Source organism: Notolepis coatsorum (genome assembly GCF_963971535.1).
Source record: "Notolepis coatsorum genome assembly, chromosome: 13".
In the NCBI taxonomy this organism is placed as follows: Eukaryota; Metazoa; Chordata; class Actinopteri; order Aulopiformes; family Paralepididae; genus Notolepis; species Notolepis coatsorum.
Genome location: NC_140177.1, coordinates 39,507,626 through 39,521,642, shown reverse-complemented (window position 1 = coordinate 39,521,642; position 14,017 = coordinate 39,507,626). Strand labels below are relative to the sequence as shown.

At 39.8% G+C, this 14,017-nt stretch overlaps 1 protein-coding gene across 1 annotated transcript in view; it reads right to left on the bottom strand.

The window, feature by feature from the left end:
• Positions 1-3,522: 3,522 nt before the first annotated feature.
• Positions 3,523-14,017, bottom strand: part of LOC311238794 (mitochondrial import inner membrane translocase subunit TIM44-like) — a 42,793-nt gene continuing 32,298 nt past the window's right edge. The window contains exons 11-13 of the mRNA XM_084326991.1: positions 13,279-13,368; positions 8,815-8,925; positions 3,523-6,381 (exon numbers count right to left, since the gene is read on the bottom strand). Of these exons, the coding sequence (XP_084183117.1) occupies positions 6,262-6,381; positions 8,815-8,925; positions 13,279-13,368 (321 nt within the window). The 3' untranslated portion in view covers positions 3,523-6,261. The remainder of the gene's footprint in view (positions 6,382-8,814; positions 8,926-13,278; positions 13,369-14,017) is intronic.

Below are 14,017 nucleotides of genomic sequence, written 5' to 3'. Positions count from 1 at the left end.
AAATAATTGTTTTCATGAACAGGAAGTGACTGTCTGCTAGAGAATAATACCGCCTCTATACTTTCCATAGCCGCATTTCTCCTGGGCTAGACGCATAGCGCTCACAGTGGGCGTGCACTGGTTTCATCGCTGTACTGTCGCAGCCAATCAGTGCGTAATTCGCTGTGCGTTGAAATATGATGTATTATGATGGAAACCGGGCGCGTTTCCAAGCGATCTATTATCATCTAAGCAAGCAGCGTCAATAATTTCCGTAGCCGCATTTCTCGGAGACGCTCTCTGATTGGCCGACACCAGTTTCTACACTGGGAAAGCCTAGCCACACTTCGTTCGAAGTAGGTTAAGGTAACGTTAGAGTTTGTCTTAGAGCGTGACGGCAAGTTCTTTCGACGGTTAAGCTTAGGCACTCTTTCAAAGTTGGTTAAGGTTAGAGTTTGTCTTAGAGCAGGGCGATAGGAACGCCAGGTAGTTTGCAGGCTGTTCGACGCGGAAATGGGCAAAGACACAGCTCGTCACTCACAGTACTTGTTGCCTAACTTTGCTAACAAGAAGCTATATATGGATGCAGTGGACATGGATGGACATCAACAGTCTGGACAGTGGATATACTTTATCAAGCCCTTCTGCCTGCTGGACAGTGATGAGTTTCAACTTAACAAGTGAGAGTTGCGATATCTCTCGCTCTCTCGATGCTGTGTTGTTGTTGAACTAATTAATTTCGCTGCGGGGGGGGCCATAATGACCCGGACAATGAATGGTAACTTGTTAAAAAGGACAAGATATACATAAGTGATTATTTTTGCATGGATCAGAGAGAGAGTGAGAGATGTGCGTGTGTTTGTGTAGGGCATATTGGAAGCGTGGCTGCATTTGACTGACTGTGATCATAATTGATTGATGGCAATGGTGATAGTTGTACCTACTTAAATATTCGCCAATGCGTGGTACATGTTTGCAAAATGTTTGGTATAGCGCGCCCCTCATGGAGAAGAATGCACCGGCCGCCACTGCAACAAACGGCAGTTGATAATCTATATATGCGTTTATGCCTATAACTCACGTTCTAGGAATTACTGCAGAAAACGATAAAAACATATTTATATTCTAGACGGTATTTTCGTATGAATCTATGAATGAAAAAGTATAACGTTCCTACATCCTGAACGATAATCGATGTTGAATGGGCCATAGTAATGTCAATTTAGCAATACAATTTAAAAAGTTATAGCCCTGCAAAGGTGAACATCTCCATAGGCTTAGAGTGGTGGCAGAGAGTGGTATGAGACGGGTAAACTCCGTGGCAGTTAATGTGTTAAAGGGTACAAATAAAAAAAGTCCTGCACCAGAATGCAGGAAATGAAGTCTTTGTAACAAAACATTTCCTGGTGGGGACCCCCAGACCCCCTGCTTAAAAAGTGGCCTGACTGGGGCTATATTTTGCACTATATTTCCTGGCCTGAATGATTTCCCCAGTCCGGCCCTGGTTAAAAGCCTCCAATGCTTATTAGTGTGTGTGCGTTTGAACGTTTGCATGTTTCAACCATACATTTCCATTTATAAAAAAAAAAAAAAAAAAAAAAAAAAAATAGAATATTTTTTTTACCTCCTATAATAGTGGGGGTAAACGGTTCTCTGACACCGTTATTTGAGGGGCCACGGCCTGAAAAGTTTGGGAACCCCTGCTCTAGTCTGTTTCTCTAGTCTGGTCCTCTAGTCTGGTTATATAGTCTGCTCCTCTAGCCTGGTTCTCTATCCTGGCTCCAGAACCAGATATTCTGTCTCTTCCAGTCTCTGTAATTCTATGATTAAATTCAAGCAAATCCGATTGTGAAACAGCCTGAACAGAATTATAGAACTATTACAGGAAGGGCAGACTTGATTCAGAGGGGCTGTATCCTCGTGTTCCCCCCCAGTTGACCTATCTCCACCCTCTTTTCTTGATCCTCCAATCACAACTGTTGCTTCCCCCAAAAAGATTGGAGAGTTTGAGATAGGTCAATTTATTTTTCCAATGCTGGTGGAGATATCAGGGACATATCTTCATCACCATGTGTGTTGTGTTAATTTGTAGTTAGACAGCAGAGGTTGAGTACTTGTGTTGTATCACGTTGGGCTGCACCTTCACTACCAAGTCATTTGGATTGACTTTAAAACTACAAATACGTGGGCTGTCCAAAACATTCAAAAATGGAGTTCTATGATTCTTCAGGTCATGGGTTCAATGTTGGGAGGCTAGTTAGGCTAAACCTGGTCCCAACCCCGTCCTTAAACGCTGCCCCATTTGCTCCTTCTAGACTCCTCGGTCAAGGCCAGGCCCAGGGATGTGGCTGTCCTTCCATGCCTGTATAGAAAACATTTTCCAAGTACCCAGCCTGTACCAGAGACTTGAGAATTAACATCTTATACTACAACATGTACACTATGCAAGATTTTCCATAATTTGTAATGAGGACCGTGTCGATACATACACACAATTTTTGTTTGGTTTATTTAGTTGTGGTTGTTTGTTTTATCAGTAGTGATTATATGGCAATCCTTTACATCTTAGTCATGTTCATGATCATCATTGTCCTTCTATGCCATGTTTTTGTATCATTGTTAAGTAATGAAAAAAAAAAGAAAATACAAATAAATAAGTAAAGAAACTAAACACAATCACGTGTTTATTCCATGTAAATGTACCTGGTTGAGTTTACACCGTCCTCGTCCCAAATGACTGAACATTCGACACAATGCACCTTTAAAATAAATAGCAGCTTAAGACATCTGTACAGCGAGAAGAGAACAGGCCAAATCTGGCAGGCGAGACGATGTACACTTATATTCACACTTAAAGACACGTTCAATACAAGACCACCATCACAGGCTCATTGAGACGATCAAGTGAAGGAGGCCAATGATAACAACCATAATGAAAACCAGGGCGTGATACTAGGACATGCGATACCAGGATTACTGCAGCAATTCATTTGATTCTTAATTAACATACAAATAATTTTCTTTTTTAACAATATGTATATAAGGTGGACGGTATTGTAAGAATCCAAACCTTTGCATGGATGCATGACAGGAGACCTTCAGGTCTGACAGCTGCTCAAACTCATGGGTTGGTTAATATGTTGCTGAATAAAACCACACGGCGAGGATCAACGCAATGTGCAGCTATGGTTTTATGGCAAAAAAAATGAAAACAGACATAAATAAAGGAATGCATCCATCCTTCCTTCCTTTCAAGTTGTCATATTCAGCAGAGCTCCAGTGAACCAGAGAGCACTGAGACAATACGAATGACCTTCAGCTTTTGAGAGGACCCCTACTGAGGTAGTAACAACTAATGGGGATCCTAAATAAACTAAACCTTCAGTTTGAAGAGACACCTTGATATTTTCAAATTGAAATATTTTCGTCAGGAACTTAGTATATAGTTGGGGCCAATGCATTTGTGTATTGCTTGGGGTGTAAATGTGTAAGGCTACGTTTAGACGTATGTCTTCTATTTAGAGCGGAGTAAATGTGTAAGGCTACGTAGACGTATGTCTTCCATTTAGAGCAGAGTAAATGTGTAAGGCTACGTTTAGACGTATGTCTTCCATTTAGAGCAGAGTAAATGTGTAAGGCTACGTTTAGATGTATGTCTTCCATTTAGAGCGGAGTAAATTATTTCTGTCTAAACAGGCATTTTATCGCCGCACCCAGAAAAGTCTATAGTATCTCTCCTGAAAACTCGTCAGCCTACTGTATGTCAATGTCATATTTGTTAAGCTTTTTAAAAGAGTCAGTCACCTTTGCAGTCACATTTGCAGCCAAAAGTCAGGAGAATCAAAGTGATTATCAGAGGACTGACTGGTCATGGATTATCAGAGGACTGACTGGTCATGGATTATCAGAGGACACACAATACTGCCCAAGAAAGACCCTGGGAATGATGTTATGAAGCAGAAAGCGTATTAATGTAAACAAGCTGTAAAGATATCATGGTATTGTGATGGGGAATGATCAGTTTTACCATCACTACACAGTAATTTACCCTGGTAAAAGTCACGGATCGCCATGGTACTGCTACTGTAGTTAAATAATACCATGGTAATAACACAGTATAATGCAATTTGCTACATGATATAGTGGCATCATTTAGTTTAATGATGGAAATAGTATGACACGATTTAAAGGAGGAATGTTATATTATAAACAAGTAATTTCTTCAGTAACCTAAGTGTCAATACAGATTAGCGATGAGCATCGATTTACGAATATTCAATGTTTTATGCGAATATCGTTTTGTAAATATAAAATATATTTCCCCTTGTTTTTGCACCTACGCTGTGTAGTGTATTGAGAGGGGACCCTATTAACTGTTACACCGCTGAACGGCATGCTGGGTACAGCATGCCAGGTAGCATAACAGTCTGTTAACATAAAAGAAAGCTGAAGAAAGAGAGACAGCAAAGTTTTGTACGTTTGCCATGAAGTTCACACATTTCAAGCATCAGTGATGTAATGTTCAGAATGAATGCTTTACGTTCACCTGGTCACCATAGCTGTTATCAATGACAGCAGCCAGCTAGCTCACTTGGTAGATTATATCACGTTTGCTATTAAGTAAAAACAAAACCATACGTTAACGTGGAAGCTCAGACATTTCAAGCATCAACTATTTCACTTTCGGAATGAATGCTTTTGTTCCTGGAGATAACGTTAGCATGCTGCGACTCCTAAATATGTAGCTGTTAGCAACGACAGCAGCCAGCTAGCTCACTTATTTGATTATCATTAAGTAAAAACAATATCATATGTTAACATGTTAAATTATTATTGATTAGTATTCTAATAGTTCCCAGTGACTATCTGACTATTGAATTGTAATGTTGTGAGTTTTGCCCGTCCCCAATACACTTTCACCACAAACTGAAATAAAGAATGTCAAGTTGTCCCTTTAAGTAGCTGCCTTTTCATTCAACTAACCGTGGTCCCATCTGTTTGATGTACAGTATATGAGTTACAGTCTACATTAACACCAGCCACAATATGTTTCTGTATGTTTCAATATTAACACATTATGGACATACAGTGCATGGATAATTATTACACATCATTGTTCTCTGGTGAAGTCGCCATTGAGCACACTGACTCGAGATCAGCTTCTCTACCGCCTCCTCGCTATTTCCTCACATCAGCCAAACAGACTCCAGGTCAGATGATGTACGCGCTTACGTACAGTGTTTTCCCAAACAGCACACACATGTCGTCTGTGGCACCGCATTATCAGACGGGGCTCGCCGCAAACAAGACTTGGCAAACGGACATTGTTAAATACTATGGGTGTTTCTTGCGTTACATGCAGTTCTCTCCGCTCTCTGCCAGGTCTGCATCAGATCTGCATCCGGTCTGCATCACACAGATCCCCTGGAAAACGCTCCTGATTCAGTCAAATCACTGATCTTGAACAATCAGTATTTTTCATCCATTTTCACCCCGCTTACATGATACGCCCACGGAACCCCTGTGCTCCAATCACAGGCCAGATGTAAACTCACTGTGCTCCAATCACAGGCGGGATGCAACTCCTGTGCTCCAATCACAGGCCGGATGTAACTCCAGTGCTCCCATCACAGGCCAGATGTAAACTCACTGTGCTCCAATCGCAGACCAGCTGGGGAGGGGCTTGTAGGTGAACGACTGGGCAGAGCCAATGGCTGAAGTTCTTCTCTTACAGTCATGTGATGAAAACATGGGATTCAGATTCACTTGAGATGTTAGTATGACTCTCCACACACACACACACCTGGGTATTCATGTACATTTGCAAGCTAGAGTGTATATCCTGTGTGTTACCCTGGTGTGTGTTGTGTGTCTAATATGTGTGTTGTGTGTGTAATATGTGTGTGTAATGTGTGTGTTGTGTGTGTAATATGTGTGTGGTGTGTGTGTAATATGTGTGTGTGAATATCCACACATGTAATGCCTTCATCAATGTGAAAGTTCCTCCCATCCCCCCCAGAGCCTCTAGGGGGATGTGTTTGTTCCACTGTGTGTGTGTGTGTGTTTGCGTGCATATTCTATCCACAACCATTCAACTCCGAAACTCCTCACGCGCTCAGTAGTGTGTGTGTGTGTGTGAGCTCCGTGTCATCCTGGCAACATCGGTCTTGGTGTGTCTGTGTGTGTGGGCGAGCACACATCTCCCATCCAAATCAGTCCACTGTGTGTGTGTCCCATCCATGTCCCATGTCTCTGTCTCTGTCCCTGCCTGCCGTCCTCCTCCTAGAGGACCTGCTCGGTGCTGGAGGCAGAGATGTCCAGGAGTCTCCAGGCTGCGTTGGGGTTGAGCTCCTCCTGGTCACGACACAAGGCCCACACATACATCATCCTCATCACCTTCTCCTGGAGAGAGGAGATGAGAGAGGAGAGGGGAGAGAGAGGAGAGAGATGAGAGGAGAGAGAGGAGAGAGGAGAGAGAGGAGAGAGGAGAGAGATGAGGGAGGAGAGGAGAGAGTATAGAGGAGAGAGAGGAGGGAGGAGAGAGGAGCGAGGAGAGGATAGAAGAGAGAGGAGGAAGAGAGGAGAGAAGAGGACGAGAGGAGAGGAAGAAGAGAGAGATGAGGAGGGAGGAGAGAGCAATGGGGAGGAAAAGAGGAGGAAGAGAGAGGAGAGAGGAGGAAGAGAGGAGAGAGAGGAGGAAGAGATAAAAGATAGGAGAGGAGCAAGAGAGAGGAGAGAGAGGAGGAAGAAGAGATGAGATGAGGAGAGAGAAGAGATGGGGAGGAAGAGAGAGGAGAGGAGGAAGAGAGAGGAGGAAGAGAAGAGAGGAGGAAGAGAAGAGATGAGGGAGGAGAGAAGGAAGAGGAGATAATTTAACAATAGAGGCCTTTCATGGAATGTTTAGAATGTTAAGAGAAACATTTTATAATATGGTGTCTTATTAGTGGATCTTGTAAACAAGTGCTTTTTCAGTGTTTTACCTACTTTTATATGAGTGTGAATCAGGCCCCACGATAATACCATATTATCACCATACTAGAGTCACAATGTGATATTATCACCATACTAGTCATGCTACGATATTATGACCATATTAGAGTCACAATGTGATATTATCACCATACTAGAGTCATGATACAATATTATCACCATATTAGAGTCACAATGTGATATTATCACCATACTAGTCATGATACGATATTATGACCATACTAGAGTCATGATACCATAATATCACAATACTAGTCATGATACCATATTATCACAATACTAGTCATGATACCATATTATCACCATACTAGAGTCATGATACCATATTATCACAATACTAGTCATGATACCATATTATCACCATACTAGAGTCATGATACCTGGTATAATCACAATACTAGTCATGCTACCATATTATCACAATACTAGTCATGATACCATATTATCACCATACTAGTCATGATACCATATTATCACAATATATTTACATTTACATGACAATACTAGTCATGATACCATATCATCACCATACTAGTCATGATACCATATTATCACAATACTAGTCATGATACCATATTATCACCATACTAGTCATGATACCATATTATCACCATACTAGAGTCATGATACCATATTATCACAATACTAGTCATGATACCATATTATCACCATACTAGAGTCATGATACCATATTATCACAATACTAGTCATGATACCATATTATCACAATACTAGTCATGATACCATATTATCACCATACTAGAGTCATGATACCATATTATCACAATACTAGTCATGATACCATATTATCACCATACTAGAGTCATGATACCTGGTATTATCACAATACTAGTCATGATACCATATTATCACAATACTAGTCATGATACCATATTATCACCATACTAGAGTCATGATACCATATTATCACAATACTAGTCATGATACCATATCATCACCATACTAGTCATGATACCATATTATCACAATACTAGTCATGATACCATATTATAATAATAATAATAATAATGACTTGGATTTATATAGCGCTCTTCATGGCACCCAGAGCGCTTCACAGAGTCCATTATTCGTTCATACACAGTCATACCGGTGGTGGTAAGCTACAATTGCAGCCAGAGCTGCCCTGAGGCAGACTCACGGAAGCGTGGCGAATAATCATCGCCTACGGCCCCTCCGACCACCACCAACATTCATTCACATGCATACACATTCATACGAGGCAAGTAGGTTAAGTGTCTTGCCCAAGGACACAACGGCAATGGGATGGACATGGGCTTGAGCAGGATTATCATCATACTAGTGTCATGATACCATATTATCACAATACTAGTTATGATACCATATGATCACAATACTAGTCATGATACCATATTATCACAATACTAGTCATGATACCATGTTATCACAATACTAGTCATGATACCATATTATCACAATACTAGTCATGATACCATATTATCACAATACTAGTCATGATACCATATTATCACAATACTAGTTATGATACCATATTATCACAATACTAGTCATGATACCATATTATCACAATACTAGTCACCACACATACAAAAGAAATGTGCTTGACAATCCCAGTTTACTGCAATAACAATGATTGGAATGGGGTGAACAGACTGAAAACGTTATCATATTAGATAAAAACAACAGATGTATAGATATTGTTATTGCAGATGTTATTGCAAAGTTTTCGGTTGGGGACATCATTTGCAGTTGAAAAAAAAGTAATAAATTGCCAATTCAAGTAAAAACACAAACATCACTCAAACAGGAGACACAAAGTTTTAACCCGACGGCAGCGTGACTCACCGGGTCGCCCTCCACCAAATCTCCTTTAGGGCTGCGGATCACCATGACAACCTGAGCCTGGAAGGTGATGATCAGGACTGGACCCTGGTCCATGAGCTTCCCCATGGCCAGCTGTGTGCGTGAGAGAGAGTGAGAGAGAGAGAGAGAGAGAGAGAGAGAGAGAGAGAGAGAGATACACACACACAGACATACAGAGAGAGAGAGAGAGAGATAGAGGAGTGAGAGACAGATGGACACAGAAAAAGAGAGAAAGAGAGACAGAGAGGGAGAAAGAGAGAGACACAGGCATGTTGACTTGTTCTTTAACCAATTAATAATAGAAACAAAAAGTTATTGTGCCCTAAGGACAATAAGTGCTCAATGAAGAAAGAAATCTATCAACTACAAACTAAGACTGTAGAACATGGTCTATAAACAGTTCTACTATCAAACTACAAACTAAGACTGTAGAACATGGTCTATAAACAGTTCTACTATGGAACTTCAAACTAAGACTGTAGAACATGGTCTATAAACAGGTATAGTATGGAACTACAAACTAAGACTGTAGAACATGGTCTATATTCTATAAACAGTTCTACTATGGAACTACAAACTAAGACTGTAGAACATGGTCTATAAACAGTTCTACTATGAAACTACAAACTAAGGGCGGAATCCACAGAGAATGTATTGCGCGAAGCAAATTGCATCCGCGGAGCCTGCTCTGCGTCTGGGAGCTATCCACGAAAGCACATTGCTTGATGAGATACCAGCGCAGAAACGCCCAATATGTGTAGCTTGCAAGCAGTCTGCACCCCTGACAGCGCTCTTGGCAGAAATGTGTGTGTCAAAATGTAGCGCGCTGTCAAGTTTAGCGCGCTGTCCAAAAAAAGAAAATAAACTAGAAATCAAGAAATCAAGATGGAAAGCAGTAAAAATAAACCTGCAGTTAAAACCAAGAACGGCAAACGACACATGCCGTTCCTTCGAATGCGGAGAGATCTAATTCTGTATTTTAATTTGTATTTAACCTTTATCTATTCGGTGAAGACCAGTTATTCTAATTAAAGAATTTACATTATCTATCTGTCCCACCAAAATCTGACTGTTGTCCCCCCCCCCCCACTCCATCCATTAACTCAACTGGACTGTCATACTATTTATTTGCACTAGCACTGCACTTGGGACATTGATATTATATTATTGATATTATTATTTTGTACATGCTATATTCAGTATGTTTGTGTGTGGGTGATGCTCTAAACTCAATTTCTTTGGACTAACAATGACAATAAAGATACTATTCTTTTGCACTCCTCTATACATTACGAAGTAAACGAAATACAATACAAAATTTACGGAATACTAAAGAAAATAGATCTTATGAGTTATGAACAGTATCTAACTTGTTCGAGAAATATAAAGCCGCGTGCCAATAGCCTTCGCAACGCGTGATTTAGAAATAAGGCTATAGCTGACATTTCAAATCCTTGGTTCTGAGATGAGCAATACAGTAAACATTTATTTCTGATATAGGTGCTGATCAGCAGTAATGCAATGTCATGATTATTATTATTCTGAAGTTATTATTATTAAATTAAAAATGAATTAATAATGAATGAATAAGAACTCCTCTCCTTCACTATAATCTAATTATGAAATCAGATATAGGCCAGGGCCCTCATTCATCAACGTGACGTAGAAAATGTTCTATTTCCACACGTAAGCACAGAATTTAGAATGTGTGTACGCACAGAAATATTGGGATTTATCAACCGTGCGTACACAGGTCCTATGCTCCTCCGTGTTGATAAATACCTCTTTGTTCTACCATCAATGCTCGTGCATGATTATCCATATATGGTCATGAAACACCCCCCTTGGGATGTGAAATAATGGACTGACCCGAGCGGAACTCTGAGAAACTCCACGGGAGATTGTTCACTGAGGCGCTGCCGAACCAAGAAGACACAACGCGTGTTATGGGATAAATAAAAGGCGGACTTGTACACGGTGATGTCAGATATCAACGGCTCCCTAAGACCATTGCTGCAATTCTGCCTGGACAGCTCAAAATACTAATAAAGACCGTTCGTTGACCACTGTTTGGCGTTGGTTGTGTGTCATTATAACCGTGCTGTAATATGAATGCCTTTATTAGTTGTGTTCGATTGGCTATAATATGACTTTTAGAGGCATCTATTTTGTTGTCGGTATTACCGACAACAAAATAGATGCCTCTAAAAATCATATACTATTAGGTAGCCTATATGAATTACATATAATAGCAGCCATAGCCTACATTATGCAACAGTAACTTGCGCATATACCAGTGTATGCGACGGACCAGTGTATACCTTATATCATATCATATTCATATAATAGTTTACTCTATCAGCATACCAGCATGTAATATGTTCTTTGTTAGAACTCAACTCGTTATTATTTTGCACATAGATTGCAGAAATACGGGAACGTTTTGATTTACATTAAAAGGCTTTGACATTGTAAAACTAAATACGTGGAATTCTGTAAGCATAATACAAGTCATATCACCCACACGATATATGCTCTGTGTCCAGAGCATGTATGCTTTTCATTCATTTAAGACACATTATTGCAAGGGTTTTGTAATACACATACACCCTGGTCTCATTGCGTTTTTTATTCTTTCTTATACAGTAAAAAGGGGGAAGAACACTATATCGTGGGTGTTCATATGACTTGTATTCTGCTTACAGCTTCGAAATGCCACTTGTTTCGTTTAACGTAAAGCCTTTATAATCAAAACGTTCCCGTGTTTCTGCGGTCTGTGCGCAAAATAATAACGAGTTGAGCTACGCGGAGCGCAGTCAGTCAGTACACCCCGTATATTCCGATAACGCTATATAAACCATGCTGCATTCATTCTGAGAGAAAGATCTATTATTCCAAATGCTATTTATAGGGTTTTGACCATAATTACACTACTGTTGCTATTTTACAATGAACTATAATGAATTACGGTTCATACAGAACATGCCAGTGTTGAAACGAATGCACAGAAGCTCATTTCCTTGTTGTAATAATATATTCTACCAACGGGCGCCAGGTACGCATGGTCCGACCTGTGCTTAAATATACGCACAAAGTCAAGCACAAGTTCAAATTGATAAATCCCACACTTTGCTTAGAAATGATCGTAGGCACGGCTTAAGCACATATCTGTGCGTACGTCAAGTTGATAGATGAGGGCCCAGGGCTTTACAACTTAATAAAAATATTGAATATATATTAAATGGGATAGAAACTAAATTAAATGTATACCAATATAATTAGAGCACTATATTTTTTCATTGTATATGGTATACATTTAATTTTGTTTCTATCCCATTTAATATATATTCAATCTCTTTATTAAGTTGTAAAGCCCTGGCCTATATCTGATTTCATAATTAGATTATAGTGAAGGAGAGGAGTTCTTATTAATTCATTATTAATAAATTTTTTATTTAATAATAATAAAAATAATAACTTCAGAATAATAATAATCATGACATTGCATTACTGCTGATCAATACCTATATCAGAAATAAATGTTTACTGTATTGATCATCTCAGAACCAAGGATTTGAAATGTCAGCTATAGCCTTAAATCACGCGTTGCGAAGGCTATTGGCATGCAGCTTTATATTTGTCGAACAAATTAGATTCTGTTTATATACGAGCATAACGCCAAGGCCCACGTTATATAACGATATTTAAATAATGAGTACGATTGCATGGGATCGCTGCATGCGCTTGATTTGATATTGTCCTTCGAGATATTCGATAATATCTTTCACGGCCATGCCTGTCTGCACAATTACTGCTGCCATGATCACCTGTTTAGAGGCTCATTTACATAGGAGGGGACATGTTCCGCCCATGTTACCTCATTTAAATATACTCCAATTGCACGGACGCAAAGCCGACGTTACACATGAGCAACCTAATTTCACTCATTTGAGAGCGAGATGCACCGGCTCTGCTTCGGAAAAAGCCGTGCAAAGCCTTTGAGGATTCCGCCCTAAGACTGTAGAACATGGTCTATAAACAGGTATAGTATGGAACTACAAACTAAGACTGCAGAACATGGTCTATATTCTATAAACAGTTCTACTATGGAACTACAAACTAGGACTGTAGAACATGGTCTATAAACAGTTCTACTATGGAACTACAAACTAGGACTGTAGAACATGGTCTATAAACAGTTCTACTATGGAACTACAAACTAAGACTGTAGAACATGGTCTATAAACAGTTCTACTATGGAACTACAAACTAAGACTGTAGAACATGGTCTATAAACAGTTATAATATGTACTGTAACGAATGGCCCCCAAACAGCAACGTCAACAGACCTGTGACCCTTTGATGTGCCTACAAAAATATTTCACTGCCAACAAAGGAATATTTGATGGGTATGGGAATAAAACGACTACTACCAGTGTTACTCACATCTATGTTGTCTATGTCCAGGATCTTGGACTGGAAGCGTAGACCCATAGCTCTGGCCTGCTGGATGGGGTAGGCCAGCTGACTGTACGTCTGAGGAGAGATAACAGAGTAGAGTAGGTAAGGGATATGTACAGCTATAGATATAGTATCTACAGATATGTAGAAAGGATTATATGCAGGTATATTCAAACGTCCTACTAGGGCTGCTCGGTTATGTAAAAATAATTACGATTATTTTTATTGATATTGAAATGACAATTATTAACCTCTTAACGTGCACTGGCCGCATACGTGCTGTTTTACCCTTGCACGAAAGACACAATACTTTGCAAGCATCTAGCGGCTCGCGGCTGCTTTTTTCGCCTAACATATATATTTCTTTATATTGCAACCACTACAGAAAAATTTGAGTACACAAGTTCAACTTCCACTCAAGTTCAGACCTCTGTTACTCTATTTCATTAGCACTAAAAGTGATTTTCCTTTTTTGCATTAGTAACTTCAGAATGTTATCTTCAGAATGTTATCTTTCAAAAGAGACCAGGCTCATGTATGTGCTATAAGTATAAAGTATAGATACGCTTTGCAAAGAAAGTGCAGTCCTCAAGTTCAAGTAAAAGAAAATGGCCACTTTTATGCCCGCCTGTTAACACTTTGAATGCCCAAACCGAGTTTTCTCGGGTTTACCCCCCGCGGGTTGAATGCCCATAACGTGAATATTCGTTTTTTCTCTTTTTTA